Genomic DNA, 21,448 nt, shown 5'->3' with positions numbered 1-21,448 from the left:
GACGCGGGTGTGATTCCGGCCGCAGTGGTCACATATCGATGGAGATGAAATGGTAGAGGCCTTGGACTGTCCGATGTTAGTTCACGTTAAAGAACCCCAGGTAGTCGAAATTATCCGGAGCCCTCAACCACGGCATCCCTTATAGCCTGGGCTGTTTTATTTAGGGCGTTAAACCCCAAAAAACCGAAAACCGAAACCTTTAACGTACCAAATCTGGACATGAGCTATGAGAGACGCCGCATTAGAGGGCAGCGAATCAGTTTGAACTACCTGGGACTTTTAACGTGCACTAATATCACTCATCACGCAAGTGTTTTATTATTTCACTTCCATCGCAATGTAGCCGCTGATTCCGGCGTTTGAGACAGAGAGAGTTTGGCCTCAGCCGCCGAACGCCATAGTCACAAAGCAAACGCTACTTGCAGAGGTGTAAATCATGCAAATCCTCCTAATCCCTTTGCGTCCTTTCTTTCAGTGCCCGTCACGAATACCCTCGTGGCACTGAACATACACTCCCCGAGTAATGAAAACATGAAAAGTAACCATTGTTCTCTCGTTTGTAACACAGATTCCCACCTGACAGAGCAGTACTGCGAACCAGGCAGCGTTTGGAATTCCGTCGAAAGCAGGTGCGAAAGTACGTACGATGATAAACATCTGCAGTATCCATTTTGGTTTTCTTCTCGTTCATCTAAAACATGGTCAAGCTGATAGCACTGATTTTGTCACTACAGCGACGTCCTTGTGTCGATGCTATGTGCTGTTAGTGCCTCTGAGAGAAGTAAATATGTACTCATGGTTGCGTTGACTTCAAATGGCAGTGCGCTTGGCTTCCAGTTTGCAGACAGTAGCACATGGGGCAGCTAGGCTTTGGAAGTCTGCCCCTTTCGAATGACAGTGCTAAAGCTCGCGTCTTCAGATTAAGCAGCACGCCACTATACTAGCAGTGAACCGTCCATAGGGGTACTTCACGCGTGAACTAGGTGCTGTTGTGCCCGTCTGTGTCGCTGTTCACCTTTTGACACACTGAGCTGAATAGGCCGTGACAAGTACGTGAAAGGGCCGCACTATTGCTCCCATCCCGTGGTTAAATTTCAATGGTCGTGTTTGGAAACAGGCTGGTTCATTGACTTTGTAAGGCTTTCTACTTAACATCATTATCTCATCAGTAGAAAGAAGATCACTCTATCCAGACAGGCGTTCTCCAGATCTCCTTTCCAGGGCCAGTTACTGCTACACTATACTTCTTAACTTTTGCACTTCTGCGATCTACATGACCCTTTTAACTTCTTGCCCTGCTTCCGTTCCCAGTGTACCCATTCGCTTAGTTCGCTGCCTTTCAGTTATTTAAAGCAAATTTTCGATTGAAATCTTACATAATCTGCAATGAGTAAACGGGAAAGAAATCTACGAGTGCTATTATTACGTCACTTCGTTGTGATGCGAGCAGTTCTAGAGGCGGCAGATAACAAAGAAATTGTGCTGTTCAGGAGGAGGCCTATTATTTTAATGCCACAGCTCATTGCCACGGGCTCGAGGATATGGCGAGCACCAAGCGAGCGAGAGAGTGACGGTGTGGATAGGAATTCCACTAGTGCGTGCGCACCCTTTTCACGCAAAACTGCCAGCACACGTGAGCACCTGCCGGCAGTTGTCGCATCCCTATATAGGCTGTGCAATAACAAGACGGAGGCTCCCTCTTCGAACAATCGGCTTTCGTACTCTGTATGCTGGATGCCACGCACTCTGCTGCCCGCTTGTTACCGGAAGTGGATAGTAAGGACAGCGTACGAATTGTGCAGGGTGAGGAGGAAAAAATGTCTTTGTTTTAAGAACGTGTACTGAGTGTGCTACAACGTGTAACTTTCAGTTAATACGCGCGATATTTCTTAAAGATATCTTTTCAAAGAAATCTTTAACTTCTCCCGTGGACGAGGTCAAGAACAGGGTGGCGATGTAATTATATCTATATGGCGTAATAGAACTTGTTTGGCACCTAACACGTTTTAGAAATTTCAAATGCATACTTGAGAACGTATTCGCATAATTACCTTGTTCATCGACCCACAGGACGTCCTGCATTGCTCAGAGGCAGAGTTCAAATCTCGGTTTTAATGCGAGGACGGAAGTTGGTGTGTTGCTGTATGCATATTATGTTCTGGATGTGCAAAACTGCTTAATCTGTGCGCCATGTCAACCACTTTTTTTCATTTCTCAAAGGCCCGTAAGGTACGTTACACGAAGGGTGGACATACAAGCAGGTATTAACATGAATACAGATGATCTTCGATGGCGGTTTTAAAGTGACCGAAGCAGGGGATAGTGGCCACTTCGAATAGAAGGTCATTCCAGTCTCGGGCTGTTTTGAGGAAAAGAGACTGGTAGTGCGTTTTGGTGCGAGCTTTCACGGGGTATACTGTTGTAGGCTGACTGTTACGGGAAATCCGATGATCGCGAGTGGTAGGTGTAGCTTCGTGATTAAGGGTATGATGGAACATATGATATAAGGAAAGACGTGTATCAAACACCACTTTGATACGAATAGTCAAATGGAACTGGCAGCGCGGTTCTGGGGAGTTTCGCGTGTGCCAGTGAGGTTACCGAAGTGAGAATCATACGCGGCGCATGCAAGCTATAATTTAGGCCGTACAATTGTCAAGTAAGCAAGCAGTCGTATGGAACGGGGCTAAGGTAACGTTACGGCGCAGTTACCCTAAAACTTCATTAGATGAATTAGGGACATGGTGACCGTAATGCGAGCAGGTTAAATGTCCACTTAAGTGGATGCCGTGATATTTTTAGAAGTCTACTGAATTAACAGGGATATTGTTAATTGTATAAATAACATTCTGGGGGTTTCACCGGCGATAGAACGGAATAGTGGAAGTTTTAGCGGATTTTACTGGCAAAACCCAGGTGTTACACTGTTCTTGGACACGAACAAGACCTTCATAAAGGCTGGTGACGTCGGCTGGTTAACCATTGGGCGATAGATGACACAGTCGTAGGCAAATAGTCGAACGTCGGAACTGATGTTAGAGGGTAAATCACTTGTATAGCTAAGAAATAGCAGTGGGCCTAAAATAGTACATTGGGCACGCAAGACAGAACAGAGGAAAGCAACGACGAATGAGAATTAGCGTGAACGAATTGGTAACAACCCATTAAGAAAGCATGAATCCACTTAAGAGAAATTTTGTACGATGCGCGCTTCTCTGTTGTACTTATGGACAAAAATTTCTGTTTAGATGCTTGCTTCGCCGGACTCACTGAAACACTGTGCGAACACGGGTGCCAGGCGGCGAACTTGTCTACGGCCAACTATACGTGCAATTGCGCTGATGACGAAGAATTGAGCGATGATGGCGTGACTTGCACCGGTGAGCTCTGGTCTCCTAGCAGTACTTCGCTTTCCCGAAAACATCGCTCGTACTAATCGGCGCAAAGTACTTGAGAGAACAGCAAGGTATTTATTTATCTTTACTTTAGAGTCAGTGCCTAATTTCCTGCCTGAAAAGATGAGTTATGTGAAGACAATACTGATTGCATAGCTGGACATAGACACAGACATAGCTGCAGGACGCGCGTATCGAAACTCGGTGCTGCAAGACTGAAAAATTAACGTTCAGTACTTGTCATCACCGCTGTTGTAGTAGGGACGACTTTTCTGTGTACATTTATACGCATGACGACACTATCAGCAGTGCTTTCTCGTAAATTTCGTCTTGCTGTACAGAAATCTCCATCTTTTCTAACCGGAATGAATGTTTTTTAAATGAGTCAGCATAGCATTTCGCCTACGAATTGTTCTTACTGAGAATATTACTTGCCGCTTCATTCACGATTCGCCCGCATGCAAACCTTCGGATATAACTTATCAGCTAGTGAATTAACGCAGCCTCTATCATTCAGCACTGTGCGCAATCAGCTGTGCGCCAGGGTTCCGCGGCCATGAGCTTCCATTAACAGTGGTATCCTGCGCTGCAGCCTGAATTAAAAGGCGCTACATTCGCAACTTGCGTGCTGCTTAGGGAGGTTTTTCGTTGGAGAATGCACACGTTTTATGTCCAGCGTATTAACATGTTATCCTTACCTTTAATTCTAATTTTTACAGCCAAAACAAAATGTAATGAGCGCGAACAGAAGCGTTGTACCGAGACTGGTCGGCAGTGTGTTGTCGACGACGGCAAGTCACGGTGTAGGTGCCCAGAAAACACGATAGAGTTGACAGACTCGTGTTCAGGTACGTCCACCCAGGCTTTTTGACGGCCGTACTTACGATTTTTTCTCTTTCAGTTACCGCAGAAGTGGCTACTAAGATCGCGCGTGATTTGGAAATGCAGAGCAGGTTTCAAAACACTTATGTTGCAGACGTTTAGTGCTTTGTAAAAAAGAAGGCAGGGTGGAGGGGAAACAAACAATCAGGGGTAAACTCAAGCTCCGCCTTGAATGGTACGAAGCGATAGTGTTAATGGCTCCCTTCAGCGATTTTTCTTCGCACACAGTCGCTGTCCTTTGTTGAATATCACACACATCCCATTTATCAGAAAACAGTTTTTACATTCTGGCCTTAGAACTCTTCCACACTGCAGCTTTAGCGCATAATGCTACTATGATTAAAATCTTGCTAATTAACACGTCTCCTGTTAACTCCATCGCGTTACTAAGCTACCAGTTAAGCCGACACGCCCCCCCCCCCCCCCCCCCCCCCGCTCCCCTTGTATTTATGGATCTCAGCGACGCCAACATGCCTGGCTCGAGACCCGAAGGTTGTCGGTTCGAATCGCGACACCAACTTATGAACCTTTTTCTTCAAAAACCTGTTACCTCATGACGTTAAGTAGCTGGAGACATGCGCCAACTTTTACTCCGCATTACAACTGTTCTTGACAATTTTTTGCATTGTTTTCGAATTATTGATCAATACGCCATTACCCTTTCATTTGCTAGCGGTCCCGGTTAGCTCAGTTGGCAGAGCGACTGCTCCGGTGAAGCGGTAGTCCCGGGTTCGAACTCCGGACCAGGAAGTATTGTTCTTCATCTGCGAAGTTTCTGTGGATATTGTACAGCTTTTCAGCGTAGCGGTAGGACTGCGCTTCGGTAAATGGCAATGACTAATTACTTCCTTACTGCAAATCTATTCCATCTTACGAATGGCCCTAAACATTTGACCAATTATTTTTATTCCAGATATACAAGCGTAACGTCACGCTAGACATGCGTTTTTGGGCACAACAACGTCGCTGGTACGACGCCGGGTTTTGCGCTAAATACTGTCCAAGCCTATAAATACTATCGCGTAAAAATTACATGCCCAAAACGTAGCGCTTGCATTTCTTTCTGCCTTTATCCTTTTTTACACATAGCGCTAAGTGTTTCAGAGGTGAAGTGTCATCTAGCGTCAGCCTTACTCCTTTCGCAAGACTATCAAATATCCTTCTAATAAGCACACAACACTTTTTTTTTTCTAGTTAGCTTAGTGCCGAGATCGACTAAAATGGCTACGTATGTATTCCTCTTGAATGGCCGTCTTCTTTCGTGCATTGTGCTACACATGAAACGAGGCAAGAAGTTTTGGCTAAAAAAACGTCTTGGCCAGTACCTGTACGAAGTTTTGCAATCAAGGCTGTGAGTGGTGTTATATACACCACTCGCTTTATGTGCGTTTTCTTTTCTTACATTTCATGCACTGGATTTATCTCTACCTTTAATCGTAGGTAGACTTTTTGGTAAATACAGCGCCGGTGTTACTGGCGCACAGAAAAACTATTGCCTCATGAACGAGTTCATTGTTCCCGGTAAATTTGCAGAAGAATTAGCAGCACAATAATATTTTGTCGAACCTTACAATGGCCTGGGAATCACCTCCGTTCTCTTTTTCTCCTAAAAGAAGAGGAGTGTCTTCGTCCACACTAAAAAAAGCTATGAGTTCAGAGCATAGTGCAGAGCTCAGGTTATTTTTTTTCTCATAGTATTCGTTCTTTTAACTTTCGCGACTAGCGCTTTTACGTGAATCATTATCAAATCCATGTTGTCGAAGTTTTGCGCTAGTGATTCGCATCTGCAACTTCTCGCAAAGAATTTACCTCAGTGTCAAATCTAAAGATACCCCCTTTGACAGCCCTCTCTCCACATGGGCTAATGCCGCCGCGGTGGCTCAGCGGTTATGGTGCTCGGCTGCTGACCCGAAAGACGCGGGTTCGATCCCGGCCGCGGCGGCTGGAATTTCTTTGGAGGAGAAATTCTAGAGGCCCGTGTACTGTGCGATGTCAGTGCACGTTAAAGAACCCCAGGTGGTCGAAATTTCCGGAGCCCTCCACTACGGCGTCTCTCATAGCCTTAGTCGCTTTGGGACGTTAAACCCCATAAACCAACCAACTAAACCAACCACATGGGCTAACACAAATTGTTGAAAAGAAGTGAAATGTGAAAAATGGCGTATCCCCTACCGGCTTTCTGCCGTGAGAAATTGGAGTAGGTAATATTTCTCTGCGGTCAGTCGAAAGACCACATCTTTGAATACCTCCGCCTCTCACGCGCTTTTGGTATACGTCCGCACATTTTCAAAACAGGTTCTCATTTCAGAAACGTGCACTGAAGCGAAAACACGAGAATGCAGCACACCGCTCAGTTGGTGCCTCATAAAGAACTACACAGAAAAATGCTCTTGTCATCCTCCTCTTCGCTGGAACCATACGTCCCGGCAATGCGTTCCAGGTGAGTGGGCTGATTACAAAACAAGTTAGAAACCGCCGTTTAGGGCTTCTACAGCCTCACTTTAAACTGCAGTTGATGCAGAACTCTACTCTTGTCTTAACAACCCGATGCGCCCATCAAAGCCTCGTTTCCTTGGAGCTTTCATCTATGCCTTGGCACGGGCTGCACGAACTCACTTGTAACCGTAGGCTTTGATTCCGGATGCTGCAAAAAATGTGATAAAATAATAGTCAAGACGCATATTTACTTGGCATACAAAAAAGTATCAGTCGCAAGGGCCTTGCAGTTCTGCAGGCGTCACGTGAATTACTCCTCGATGTTAATTTATATACGATATTTCTGTAACTTTTGAGATTTCTTAAATATAGATGTAAATTATTTTCAACACCGTTCCATTCTTTCTGAAACGAAGCAACATCATGCGTAGGCAAGCGAGCGTGCGCCACTTTCTTTATAACCTGAATAATAACTCAATTTTTCATTGTTTCCAGACAGTGAATACAGATATGTCTTTGATTTCCGGGAACAACATCAGGAAACTGATAAAGATGCCGCATTAAATCGTTGTAGCGAAGCGAAAATGGCGACAGACGTCCACAACGCAGTGAGTACCTTTAAAAATTATGAGGAACTTTAGCGGCTAAAGTGGTGAAAGGCGAAAGCCTGAGTGCTGCATTCTGCTACGCGATTGTTCACTGCAAATTTTGTTGGTGCATTAATTAACTGCCAATTAATGACGCTTAAGCTTCGCCTTTAGGAGTGGAGCGTGACAGCGTGTTGTAGCGCTGCCACGGAGTCCAAGGAACGCCACCACTCGTTCGGCGCGATGCGTTGCCCTTTGAACGCAACGCTTTTTGAGGAAAGGAATTGGGGCTGTAATTCTGTGTCATCTCGGTGGACACCTGAGCCGCACGGTACAGGAAGGGAGGAAGTGTGAGTGAGAGAAGAGGGGTCGTCATGAAGGACATGAAAATTGTATTTGAGGAAAGGAAGTTTCGCAGTAACTGCCTCATATATTTCGGTGGACACCCGTCAAAATTCGCGCGCGGTGACGTCACAATTTGGACCAATCTGAAACGCGGACAAATACGCCTTGCTCGTCGGTAAATTGGTTTTTGAGGAAAGGAAATGTCTCTCATATCTCGGTGGACACCTAAACCTCGCCGTAACGGAAAGGGAGGAAGATGGGAGTGAACGAAGACACCGTATTCACTAGACGCACTTTTGTTCATTCGAAACCATCGAGCTGGCATGGCGGAGTTCTCACTGCATCCTCGCACACCGCTTTGTCATCAGCCAGTCTCGTGCTGGCTGACCACGACAGTGTCGTATGTATATAGCGTTATGTGTATTTTTGTTGTGCAATGTCATGAGCCAAAGCCAGGCAATAAAGAAAAAAAAGCTCGCATGGCGGAGTGGTAGCGTGCTCGACTCGCACTCCGGAGACCGGGGTTCGATTCCCAAGCTCGGCCAATTTCCTGCTCGGTTTTATTTATTTATCTGGTCTGACTAGAAAGGTTAATTAGACTAATTGGTTACGTAAGGAATTAACTAAACTCAAACTTACTTGGAGCATCACTATACGATCCCTTTAATTGGTAGAGGCTCGTGTACTGTGCGATGTCAGTGCACGTTAGAGAACCCCAGGTGGTCGAAATTTCCGGAGCCCTCCACTACGGCGTCTCTCATAGCCTTAGTCGCTTTGGGACGATAAACCCCATAAACCAAACCAAACCTTTAATTGGTTGCATTGTTAGTGATTGATTGTAAAACATTTTATTCGCCGTGAAGAGCTTGGCAAGAGGTCGCGTTAAGTGGTCGAGAGTACATAGCCCTCGACGACTTTGTCAGCCCACTCCACCGCCAAAACTTGCGTTCTGGGGTCAGAGCTAGCCAGCACGGTCTCCCACCGCTCGAGAGAAGGAGCTGTAACTAGATCACCCGGAGGTGGCTCTATTTTGCAGTCCCACAGGATGTGATCGTAGGTAGCACGTTGGCCACAGTGTTTGCAGTTTGGGTTGTAAAGATCTGGATAAATGCGCGCGAGGAGTGATGGGGTGCGTATCGATCTCGTCTGTAGACGACGCCACGTAACCTCTTGTTCTTTACTAAGTCTTTTGTCTGGAGGGGGGAAAATTCTCCTCTCTAGTTTAAAATGATTGGTGAGATCATGATATGTGATCATGGAGTCCTTCGTGAAATTCAGGGAGCCAGACTCATCCACTGCCCGGTCGACGAAACCTCGGGCTTTATTGTGGGCTGCCTCGTTCCCCGGATTCCCCGAATGGGCTGGGACCCATATCAATTCGGAATAATTTGGTGAGAATTTGGTTGCGTTAAGGATTCTAAGGGAGGTGTTTGTAATTCGCCCTTTAGCGAAATTATTGATACCCATTTTGGAATCGCTGAAGATGATGCTTCCTTGGGTATGCGCTAGGGCGAGGGCTATAGCCGCCTCTTCTGCCGTTTCAGAGGATTTCGTTTTGATTGTCGCCGAGACGATGTGGTCACCATTCTCGTTCACAACCACAATTGCAAAGGCATTGGTATTTTTGTATTCTGCTGCATCTACATAAAGTGTTCCAGCGCACTGTCTGTATTTGTTATGTAAGGCTTTGGCTCTTGCTTGTCTTCTACCCTCATGGTGTAAGGGGTGCATGTTTTTGGGGAGTGGTTTGATTAGTAGGGCCGTCCTATAGTCGCGGGGTAAGTCTACTTTAGCATCGTTATTCGTAGGTTGAAAGTTAATTCCGAGCCTGGTAAGAATACTCCTGCCAGTTCTGGAATTGGCTAATCGCGCTGTTTGAGCCATTAAATGGGACAAAGTACAATTAGCCCCGTTTGAAATTCGCGCACTGTGACGTCACGAACGTTTCGACCAATTGAAAAGCGTGACATTTCTGTCGACAGCTCCTGCTTACAACGATGAGGCATTAAAGGCTTCCGCCTTAAAATTCCGCTTTCTAACAATTTCTCGGGGCCATTTTTACCAGGAGAAGCACTGTACACGAAAAGCTTTATCCGCCTTCATTCTGTTGCTGATATGCATGTATCGATCATGTAACCTGGAGAGATAACGTTGAAAATATGACTGTCATAGAATTAACCTTACTTGACATTGTTGTATTCAAGCTCCTTGAAACCCACCACTGCTCTCTTCAGCAGAAGAGACATCAGTATTTGTAAATAAAAAAAAAAAGAGTTTTCCCGTTTGCTCTGCTTTAGGCGGGCAGTTTCGGGAGGCCCATTTGGGGCCTATATCTCTTTAGATGTCACGAGTAGGGCACACTGAACGCCCGATGAATTATCAAAACTTATGCCAGGACTATAGGTTTAGCTGCGTTGTTGTGACGGTTTTTGCACGTGCACCGCGGAAAGACCCCGGTAGATCACTTTCCGCCGCCGCGGTGGCTTAGTGGTTATGGTGCTCTGCTGCTGAGCCGAAAGACGCGGATTCGATCCCGGCCGCGGCGGTTGAATTTCTTTGGAGGAGAAATTCCAGAGGCCCGTGTACTGTGCGATGTCAGTGCACGTTAAAGAACCCCAGGTGGTCGAAATTCCCGGAGCCCTCCACTACGGCGTCTCTGATTTCCTTAGTTGCTATGGGACGTTAAACCCCATAAACCAAACCAAACCAGATCACTTTCCCTAGAAGCCGCTCATTGTGCCATCCTGGCGTCGCGGCCCTGCAGAAAGATACTCATATTATGACATGGCGTGAAACAGCCTTAAAGACGGAACAAGAGAGAGGCGCGCGACGCATGTTACCACGCGTGTTACCACCGGCGACTCCGCGGCTTATGTGGCCCGGTAATCACGACCTCATCAGGAATGGAAAGAAGGCGCACAGGCCGGCAGCCGTGGAGATGAAGGCAGACAACGGCGACGCTGAAGGAGAGGAGGCGGAACAAAGAAACCGATGTTTTGAACGAAGAAGCCGACGGGAGAAAAGGGGAGTACGATTGGAGCCAGCGGGCGACATGGTGTGCTTGGAAGCTCGCCGAACGACCAGCGGAAGGTTAAAGCAGCGCAATCGGAAAGAAGTCCCAGACTGGCTGCGGCAGACATCGAGCCCTCAGACATCTAGCCCCTTTCACTCGCACAACGTGCTGCTGTAGCTACTTGTATCGCTCAGAAGCCGCAAACTGAGAATTGTTCCTCCTTATAAACAGCAGCTGGAGGTGACAGCGACCTTTTGTTTCTTGCAGATGAAGAATTTGTACGGAACTGATCTCAAAGGCACCAGAGTGATCAAGTGTGGGTGAGTGTGCTTATTTTTTTCAAGTACGATTTAGTGGATATCGTAGTTTTTCCATCTTAGCTCTTTCAGTCTACTGTTCTTTTAGGTAAGGGAGGTTTAAGATGTTTCCCGGTAAAACACGCACGCAGAACGCAATCGACTGCATTTGTCGACCTTTGCGCTTGAATAGAATTTCAGAGTTGGCTCTGAGAACTCGGAACTTTGCATTTCGTTCGATGCTATAATAGGCGCAGTCCTCATCATCATCATCATCATTTATTGAACCCTTAAAGATCCCGTCTGGGACATTACATAAGGGGGGGGGGGGAGACAGTGGTGTGAAACGGTCATACAAAGGCATGTATACATAAAAAAAGCATAACAAAAAATAACAATAACAAGTTTGACGTGCAATTAGCGTCAGGTAATTCAAATAGTACCTCCTCGCCTCCAAGCCTTCGAAGTTACAACCAAAGAAACTGCTCGATCCTACCTCAACACATCGCAGACACTGCTGTTAGCCACTTTAGTAAGGCAGGGGCCTCGAGGGTGGTATTAATACCTTGGAAAATTTTGCGCTTATTCGTACGTGCCTGTGTACTGGTGGCACGGGCGTGAATGTTCTTGATAACGGGAACCTGCTTAATGCTAATAGTAAACAGCGCAAAGACACAAGGCCAAAGATAGGAAGGAAGACGAACACAGCGCTATGTGCTACTGGAGTTCTTAATGAAACCAGAAAATTTATCAGTACTAACCAGTGCGTTTATCGCTTTGGTGAATATTCATCTGCATATGGCTAAGAATGGTGACAGGGATACAATAACCACAATGAGCCATTCTTTTTTTCTTCCTGTGAGTCATAAAGCCGTCAATTATATGCGTATTTTATTTTGTTTTACCTTTTTTGGGGTCTAACGTCCCAAAGCGGATCAGGCTATGAGGGACGCTCGTCTCATGTCTGCAGTTACTTTTCAATTACTTTCAATAATCAACACCTTCACAACAAAATACAAGGATTCCTCTTGGCTTCATTGATTGCAGAGACTACTGGCCTCCTATTATGTATTAATTTTAACGAGCACCCCCGCTTTCCCTATTGTGAGCGCGCAGTATAACGAGGCTCTCGTTTCTGACAGTCTTAACGTCGTAGGTAGCTTAAAGGGCAACTGCAGCACTTTTCTGAAAATTTCGCGGTATTCAAGGATTGAAATCTATATAGGCTGCAGGTAAAGCATGCAAGTGTTTTTGCACTAGCATTTAAAATAGACTTAATCGACGATTGATTTTTTCGGTTCTCCTTAACGCACCGAAGGAGTGCAGGAAAACTCAGCGTGACGTCACGGAAAGTATGATTTCAAATTACCGCTGTCGTCAGCCACACCCTGCCCTGACTCGTTAGACGCTGGCAAACAACTCTCGGCAGGGTTCGGCTTCGGTGGTGGTGGTTTTTTTTTTTCTTCAAAGCAGGCGTTTGAGAGTTGAAAATGTACCGATACCTTCGATGGCGTCATCATGCGCCCCCCACTTGGCGTTGTGCGCTACGGAGAAGCTTGAAGGGCGTCCGGATTTTAATTGGCGATTACTTCGCTATTTCAAGTGCTAGCCCAAAAAGGCTTTACCTGCAAGTTTCACACATTCGACCCTCTTAGGCTCGTTGATTTCTAAAACCTATCCAGTTTAAGAGAGCTCTGCAACAGCGGCTGCTTCCCACTCTCAGCCATTTTTCACGTGGAAAATGCTGTACGAACAGATGTACGACGTTCGCCGCCACTGGTGGGTGTGGCGCTCGTGAACACTCTCAAGGTTAGCCTACTGTAAACATAAAGATGTACTATAGTAGATGGGGCCCAGCCACCGCCGTGGCGCTGTTAGTAGAGCGCCGGAGGAGAAATATGTAGGTTGTGGATTCCTGCGCCCAACGGCCTCAAGATGGTTCTGTTCTATTTTCTTCTTAAGCATTTTTTACGGCGAAAGCTCTTACAGTTTCGGTATAGCAATATAGCCCTGCCTTCTCTCGTGGAAGCTACAGCGGTAAGACCTTGGTTACTAAATCGGATTAATTATTTATAACTTAACTAATGTAATTATACTCGAAGGGTGCCAAAAGTGACAGGTGGCGGCCACCTGCCAGAGTTGCCAGAAAAGTGCAGAGAAGAAAACCCTCACCACGTTTAAGGGAGAGCGGAGGGGGAGGGAAGAGAGAGAGATGGTGGAAGACGACACGTTGCCAGATTAGATTTCGCTGATTTGCAATAGCAAGCTAAATTTTCTGTTAAGGCTGACGGTTGAATTTCTATGGAGGCGAAATTGTAGAGGCCCGTGTACTGTGCGATGTCAGTGCACGTTAAAGAACCCCAGGTGGTCGAAATTTCCGGAGACCTTCACTATGGCGTCCCTCATAGCCTGAGTCGCTTTGGGACGTTAAACCCATAAAACCAACCAAAACCAACCTCTTAAAGGGAGACTGAAGCACTTTTTCTGAAAATCGGGCTGGCAGCGGCATCCTATAGTTTTTCATGCTGTATACTGGAATATCGCATCCAAATAAGGCAAAAACAAGCGCGAATTGCCTTTTTTAGCCGAAATATGCGGCCTGTGCCGCGGGGCACGCCGCACGGCGCGCCGCCGCTCGTGATTGGTCAAGAGAGGTCGTGACGTCATTTTGAGGACGGGAGAAGCTGCCGATGCGGATCCGGCGCTGCGTTGAGGGCAGATCGCAGCTTTCCGTGTCGTTGTAAAAGCGAATACGGCGACTATTTTTTTTTACTGACCACCGAGGCAAAGGATACTACAGTTTGCTCATTCCACGTATCGCCTGAAATCAAAAAAGACACAAGCAAAAAATTCTATACCTAGCACAAGCTTGCTTGCTTTGCTTTATTGTGCTTTGCTCTGCTTGCTTGCTTGCTTGCTTGCTTCCTTGCTTGCTTGCTTGCTTGGACACGTCGAAACGAGTGTAAAATCACTGACCGAGCCTTGCTGAGCACGTCTCAGGTGGTCTGGCCGCACCTAAGCTGAGGAGAGCGACACATGCTTAAGCCTCTATAAGGTTTCTTCAGGGGCTAAGTGAGCATGTTTCTACTTTTAAAAGAGGCTCTTCTTCGGAATGGTGACACGCTTGTTATGCGCGAGGAAATCGATGGAACTGTGTCATGGTTCAGCCGCGCCTTTTCGACAGAAATCTCCAGAGATCACACTAGGACAAGCTCTGCCTGTAGCCGCTTTTACGAAAGTGTTTCGAGTACCCCTGCTACACGACTCTTTCGAATGCCTTCCAACCGAATTTCATTCGACTCGACTGCCGAACTTACGCTGCTACACGAAGTTTTTCGATGGCATTCGGTTCAGATGACATTCGAGTCGACGGAGCTCGGCGAAGACATTCCAGATTTTGGAATGCCTTCGAAACGCGAACACAGCCTGAACCGACCAATAGCACTCGCCGCCGCCGTCGCTTCGCCCCGCCCACAGCCGCGCGACTGCTTTCGGGTCCGTGGCTGTTCATTTCGATATCTGCTTCTCGCTTTTTTCCTGCTGTTTGTTTAGCAAATAGCTCGTGTTCTGTCTTAGTGAGTGGTTGTAGATAATAGTACACCAATGAACATTTACCGCGAGTGCATGAAATTTCCCCAGGAGTGCGCCGATGAGGACGACTGCACTCACATGCTGCTGTTTACATTGCTGCGTATGAACAGCTTGTGCTCGTTTGCAAGACATAAAACGAAATATGCGTTTTAGTTCTATTTAATAATCCCTTCTCTTCTGTACCGGTTGTACCCGTGCTTGTTTACGCAGTGCGATAATCTGTGAGAAGCGCCGACGCGATCGCTCTCCTGAGAAACACTTGACAGCCGGGTTGTTGACATCGCGTAGGACCGGCGCTTCTCGCTAATTTTCCCGGCTTCCTGCGACATGCCCAGTACTTTATTTTAAACTACTTTATCCAGAAGTATATTTGGTGATCGTTCGCTTGAACTGAAACGGCCTAACTTGTTACCCACAAGCTAGCGACGGCGACGACTGCTGCTGGCCGTAAAGCACAGCTCGGCAGCCTGAGTCACACCGCCGCTTCCCGTTCATCGTATGCGCGTCCTGCGATGTAAGCAATAGTTGATTTCATGTCACTGTTGTCAAAACTACACTCGTTGACCATTTGCATTCGCTAAAAATTGTGAATTTGTTCTTCACAACCACCGCAATCACCGATCCAACCCTGCGGACTCGCTAGGCCTAGTCGTCGCGGAAGGAAACGGAGTCGTCGTCGACCGAAATTAATTTGGCAAGTGGTTATCGCTAGCGAGTGTCCAAGTGTGCACATGTAAAATATAGCCGTTCGTTCCGCTTATTTCCAATACGGATAATGTATAAGCGCGCATGTATTCGCACCGTCACCACATCAGCGTGTTTTCGCTCAGCCGTCGAACTACCGAGGGCATGCAGGCTGACCGTCCGCCTATCGGATTCGTCGGTGTCGTGTAGCCAAAAAACTTGTCCCGCTACAATCATATTACAGTGAACTAGATAGTTCACTATAATCACATGCTGCTGTTCACCGTGCTATTACCGTTGTCGGACTAGTGGATCGTCGTCGTCGTTGTACACTGAAAACGAGCTGAGAATTTCGAATGTGTTTGGAAAGTGTCGTGTAGCACCGCGGGAGTCCGTCGAGTTCGAATGCTATTCCAAGTCTCGACTGCCATTCGACTCAGATGTCATTCGAAAGTACCCGTGTAGCACAGGTTAGTCGGCTTGAATTCTTCGTCACAGCAGCGAGCGGTTGCGCTGCGAGCTTGTGGTCTTGCGGAAAACAGTGGAAGACGACACTGTCGCGGCCGTAGTTGTTCGTGGACACGAACGCAGAGTAGTACCTGTTGAATCTGATTCTCAAGGTCGGCTGACACGCTTTGTACGTCGCAACGCACGCAGTGCGAGGAACAACGCATGCAGCACGAGAAACAACGCGCGCTGAAAGCGCGCTCGGGTGCGCCGAAGCATCCCCGGCTCCTCAACATGACGTCACGCTGGCCGACATGGACGAGGTTTCCCTCTCCGCTGTTCCCCTCTCCTGGGCTCGCGCGGGGAGCGGGAAATTTAAACATCGCGTTTTTAATTGGTGATTGCGCCACTGTTTTAGCCACAATCGAAAAACTAATTTCACAGACGTGATCAGCAATGACACTACTTCAAAACACTAGAAGGTTAGCTGATTCGAAAACCGCCTCAGTATCCCTTTAAGGCGGACGATGTTTGCTGTAGAATCAAATGTAAAGCTGCTTTAGCTGAGTAATGCATTAAGCCGGTAAGCTTGGCTCTACAAATTTTTTGTCTCAAGTGAGTCCACATGTCCTTGCCGCGCGGAAATCACAAAAAAATAGAGTGACATTCTCGTTGTCGTTGTCAATAACTGACGACCATTTCCGTATTGACGGAATCGAGAAAGTGGCGTTGGTTCAGCCGTCTGTAATGAGGAATAGCCTGCACTCCTCGGTCTAGACTCATAAGACGTTCTTTTCACCTCGCTCTAGACAGGTGCCTGGAGTGGTTAGACAGTGAAAACAAGCGCGTTGATAGTGCGAGCGTATCTCTGCTAAAAATAGCGAATGTTACCAGGCTTCACGGCTACTCAGAAGAGCGAGAGCTTTCAATAGCAAGAAATCCTGCAGCTTGAAAAATGCAATCTTCCTCAATCTATGAAATAGGCATTTACAGACTCTATCAAAATGCTGCGATACATTTCGTGTATCTCTAATTGATGGTCACATATCAGAAGACAACACAAAAACAGCAACTTGGTGGTACATAGAAAATGTTGTTTTGATCGTTACAAGAGCCAGTTAAAGACTGCATAAGCCAGACCTTCAGTCTAGGCGAGCAGCGTTTGTCAGTAGTAGCCGTACTTTTCAAGTTTCATACTGTCCCAACGAATAGGAAGGTAGACCTGTGGGTTACGCAGAGAAATTTATGACAAATAAATTAAACGCATACGGCCGGACACTAAGATATGTTTGTTTATTAATAAGAGAAAAAACTCTGGCGTGTCTTCTGTTATTCATATAGTTTTTGTTTCCTCTTGGTTATTACAAAGCGAGACAGTGACCATAGAGGTCATGTTCAGCAGCGAGCCTCCGTCCCCTGTGCTGAGAATGGTTCGCCTCTGCGAAGTACGTTTGAGAGGATGCCTCTTCCCGCCTTCATTGCGTATTGTCAACGGGAGCGTTTCAGGTATGGAGAAAGTTGGAAGCCCGATCATTTTTCGTGTTTTCTTTCGCGCTCTGACATATGCCACCGAACGTTGCTTACTGGCGCAACTCCAGCGAATAATCAGCAAAGCCCAATGTGCAAACTACTCTGTTGAGGAAAACATGCGTTAGGAAAAAGTGGCTCGCATCTCATTTCGGACTGTGAATGTGATAGTTTTCATCGTCATCTTTAGAAAGGTGCTGTTGTGCGCATGTGTTGTAATTTTTTTTTCTTTTTTGCCCAGTGATTTAGGTATGATTACTGACTGAAGCCTTCTAGGGTACTGAAGTACACAAGGTGTGAACGTGTTTGCAGTAAACGCTTACGAGGACGAATTTATGCTCTCGGTTGTCCTTAAGCACTTCCAGCTCAGCGTCGTCCGTGAAGCGGAATAGTGTTACTGCCTTCAAATGCTCATAAGCAGCATGTTAAAACAAGCCAACACGTCATCAGCTTTTTTTTGTGATCAGAGTGCGTTGCAAATAGATGACGATATTATGTGAATAATTATTTTCCAATTTAACGAATAAAATTTATGAATGTTCTAAAAAAAAAGACAGCTGCGCTGTCGTTCAGAACAAAGCGGTTACAAATGCTCTAGTCTGACAGGCTGAGATTGATCAGCGTGTTGCTGCATTCTCGACATTTCAATGCCGCAGATCCAGTTCCTGTCGACATGTGCATGGAGTACTTCCAGAACATCACTCAGTTTTCCACCGGCATGTACTACTGCACTAAAGAGGCAGGCGGGCAATTTGTGCTTCGTTGCTCGAGCGGTAACGTTACCGAAAGCATTCACCGGGGTCTTCTAGAGCTTCAGATATGTCGTGGTAAGCACATTTATGGTAACTGTCTTTTGCATACAGTGTACCAATGAAGCAATCAGGTCAGTACAGCAATGAAGCAACCTTCTGCACCTGGTGGTGGCGTTGGCGGAAAGCTGCTCTTTTCAGAAATGTTGACTGGGAGACTGCCCTCGTGGACGGAGTCCTCAGTACAGGACTCCGATAGATTCTGTTCTCCTGCGGACCCGCGTATTCAGCCGTTGCTTATTTCTCAGGCTGGAGCAAAACAGAGCGGCTTGTCATGAGGAGGTAGTGGGGTGGGAAGCTTAGGTCACAACTTTTTCGCGCCGTTAGCATGTGCTCTCAATAGAGCGACGGCGGCGGATGTGTCCCTACTACCTTCGAAACAAAAGAAAGTGGCGGGGTTTTTAACGTAGCTAAACCGAGTAGGCGTGCGGAAGCATGTGTTGAGCCTGTTTGACTCGTGGTTTTGCTCGAACTAACTATCGAACTATTCTCGAACTACTATCGAACTAACATTGTCTGGCGACGATGTTAGTTCGATAGTAGTTCGATTAAGACGGCGAAGTGCGATGCACAGCGCAAGAGTGTGTGTATAAGTTCGATTTAGTATTAGTTAATGAAGACGACGATGTGGAATGCGCAGTGCGAGAGTGTGTTACACTTTAACACGAGGCATGATCGGCTATGTCGGTAGCATAGCAAATATTGTAATCACTTTACCTTGGTTGTGGTAGTATTAGTGGAGGTATATCGCTAACTTATACAGATACTACATAAACAGGACGAAAACAGACGAAGCGTGTATTCGTGTGTTCTCGTTCTGTGTATGTGATACCTGTATAAGCTCAATATATTCACTATGAAGCACTAGCTAGCCCCCGCTCTTGCCTTGTTAGCGGTGGTAATATTTTGCCCCTAAATATTAATTCAAGGGATTTTTTTATACGTCTCCTGCATCATATATATGCAAGATGCCAGGAACACCTATGTCCGATGAAGGCACTTATATGAGCGCATGTTATTTTTACTTCTTTCAGGTGCACAGCACAGTGAAGAAGGTACCCAAGAGACTTCCATATGGAAACTGGGAGCCTTTGTTGGGATCGGCGCAGCTGCATTTTTTCTTGTGGCTTTTATCATAGTATGCCTGATACTATTTTTTCGAAGGCACAATCGCTACTACAGGTGAGTAAAATGTGCCTGAAAAAAAAAACAGCCAGACTTGAAGGTGAATTTCTGCACTGGCTTTAGCTGACCGGTACCCTGCTTCATTCTTTGAATAGCAGAAACATTTCTCAAGAAACGCAATGCTGCGGTTCTGCAAGCAAGCTCCATACCACCAGCGCACAAAGTTATGCTGTAACCGTGGCCGTTTTTTTAACAATATCAGTTAACAAAAACCGGACGCAGCCTGTTTCTTACCTCAAACTGTGTGACAAATATAATTTACGAGCCTTTACCAGAAGTATATAACCTACAGGGTTTTCATCTGGGTCACGCAGATCTTTGTTTTTCATCGTCAGCGTTTTAAATCTCTAGATTTTACCGCTTGTCCTTACCGCTTCAATGCATATATATATATATATATATATATATATATATATATATATATATATATATATATATATATATATATATATATATATATATAAAGCTGTCAGGAACACTTGCTATGTCTGATGAAAGAACTTATATGAACGCATAGAGCACCCAACTCTGAGCTGTACATACTGACATTCGTCTCACGTATTGAGACGAATATTTCGCACTGGTGGTTTGTATGTGAAGAACTGTGTGTGTTACTAAACAAAATACAGCTCTGTATGAGATTTCATAATACACTGAACTCTTACACCGACCGAAAAGCACGTAGTCATGTTCACAGGCTTGTGCACCGCACGTTAAATTTCTTTTCTAGGCCTGTCCTTGAAAGGCCCTCGACCTCTAAGGAGCGAATGCCCAGGTCTTATCGCTCTTCGCTCTTCACTGCTATCAGTAAACATGTCAAGGTGTGAGCACCGATAAGAAATGGCTAAAAATGACACTCCTTTACCCTCTCAACCTGTTATGCACGAAAAAGGGGGACACCGGCCCAGATGACGAAGGAGAAGGATGAGAATAGGTGCACTGAACTGTGATGATATCGTAATTGAAACTTACAATGTTGATCATATACATCCATGTGTAAGACCGGGAACTGACTGTTTTGTCGCTTCGGCTGCTGTTTCGCTAACTGCTACACGTAGGTGCGTATTTAAGGCAACTGTCAGTGGGGTGGTTGTGTTAACGTATTGTTTTTCCACAATGACTCCCTGGAATATTTTTCAACGAAAGTAAAAACTTTCTGGCATGAGGGGAGAGACAGGCGACCCTTAATTACGCCCATGGTTACTTCTGGCAAATGTTCAAGCCAATTTACGATACCCGCCTTGTCTGCTGTCTGGGTAGCTTAATTTGTGACTGGACAGCAGACAAGTTCCGACCGTCAGCAACCCGAATCGACTTGTGAACATTCATGCAGAACTTTGCAAGTCTGGCCTAAAACTTTTAACATGAGGACGAAAAACTCGAAGGGACACTTAAGGTTCCGCCTTAAGGGTATGACACTACAGCGCTTAAGGGCCCCTTCACCGGACTGGAACTTTCTTTGCGGATCACTCCGCAGGCTCGGACACTGTTCTTTCTTTCACCATCACACGACGCTTACCCTTTAGAGTACTATGCGATCGCATTACACATCCCTTCCGCGCATGTACTGCATCCCTGTCGCCTAGGTTCTCCTATATGCGCATATATGCGGTATTGATATTATCTACTTTACATTCATAAATCGCAGAGACTCCTGATGCTCTAGTGGCGCTGTGGTGCAGCGCGTAAGTGATAAGCCACTGCCCCGGCAGGTGACCTTTTAGATACAGTCGCCGGAGGGGCTTGTGAGCCCCTGGTTGCTCTCCCCGAGCAACCTCTCGCGACCAATCATTAATTTTTAACTGCGTTCTGCCACGGTAGGCAGTTTTGTGGCAATACGATGGCCGGGTTCGCACCTGGCACAATGTTCCGGTTGTGATCACATCACAACGTCACGTGACTTAGGTGGCTAGTAAGCCACCTGCTATTCTCGACAAGCCCACGCCGCCGATGCGGGGTTCCCGCTGAGCCGGATCCCTAATGCTGTCGCGTTAAATGTAAGCATGTCGGCTTCACTAGATGAAAGACCACTGCGCAACATTATTTGTATTCACTCGAGAGCCAAGAATTTAGGAAGAAATAAATTCATACACTTCTTCTCTATGAAGTTGGGCACCCTCTTGGCAAAACTTGTAACAAATTTAACCTTCTTTTGCTGCCTTTAAGGCAGCAGAGCATTTATCCACCCTTACGAGTCTTATCAACGTTAGCAATACACACCTAGTGCTACTGCAGTCACTCTTCCGTACCC

The 21,448-nt window shown here is 46.3% G+C and overlaps 1 protein-coding gene across 6 annotated transcripts in view; it reads left to right on the top strand.

The window, feature by feature from the left end:
- The window catches only part of LOC149339935 (glycoprotein antigen BM86-like), a 66,145-nt gene that overhangs the window by 41,801 nt on the left and 2,896 nt on the right, over positions 1–21,448 (top strand). For 5 of the 6 annotated variants that reach the window (XM_089548643.1, XM_089548644.1, XM_089548646.1 and 2 more), the window contains 9 exons: positions 569–637; positions 3,249–3,380; positions 4,115–4,243; positions 6,586–6,717; positions 7,209–7,321; positions 10,926–10,978; positions 17,046–17,182; positions 17,860–18,030; positions 19,047–19,194. In XM_089548643.1, coding sequence (XP_089404769.1) covers positions 569–637; positions 3,249–3,380; positions 4,115–4,243; positions 6,586–6,717; positions 7,209–7,321; positions 10,926–10,978; positions 17,046–17,182; positions 17,860–18,030; positions 19,047–19,194 — 1,084 coding nt within the window. The remainder of the gene's footprint in view (positions 1–568; positions 638–3,248; positions 3,381–4,114; positions 4,244–6,585; positions 6,718–7,208; positions 7,322–10,925; positions 10,979–17,045; positions 17,183–17,859; positions 18,031–19,046; positions 19,195–21,448) is intronic. The other variant, XM_089548645.1, reaches the window with a different exon arrangement.

Source organism: Amblyomma mixtum, chromosome 6, assembly GCF_055824585.1.
Source record: "Amblyomma mixtum isolate Tamu chromosome 6, ASM5582458v1, whole genome shotgun sequence".
Classification (NCBI taxonomy): Eukaryota; Metazoa; Arthropoda; class Arachnida; order Ixodida; family Ixodidae; genus Amblyomma; species Amblyomma mixtum.
This window is presented reverse-complemented; position numbering and strand designations above follow the sequence as displayed.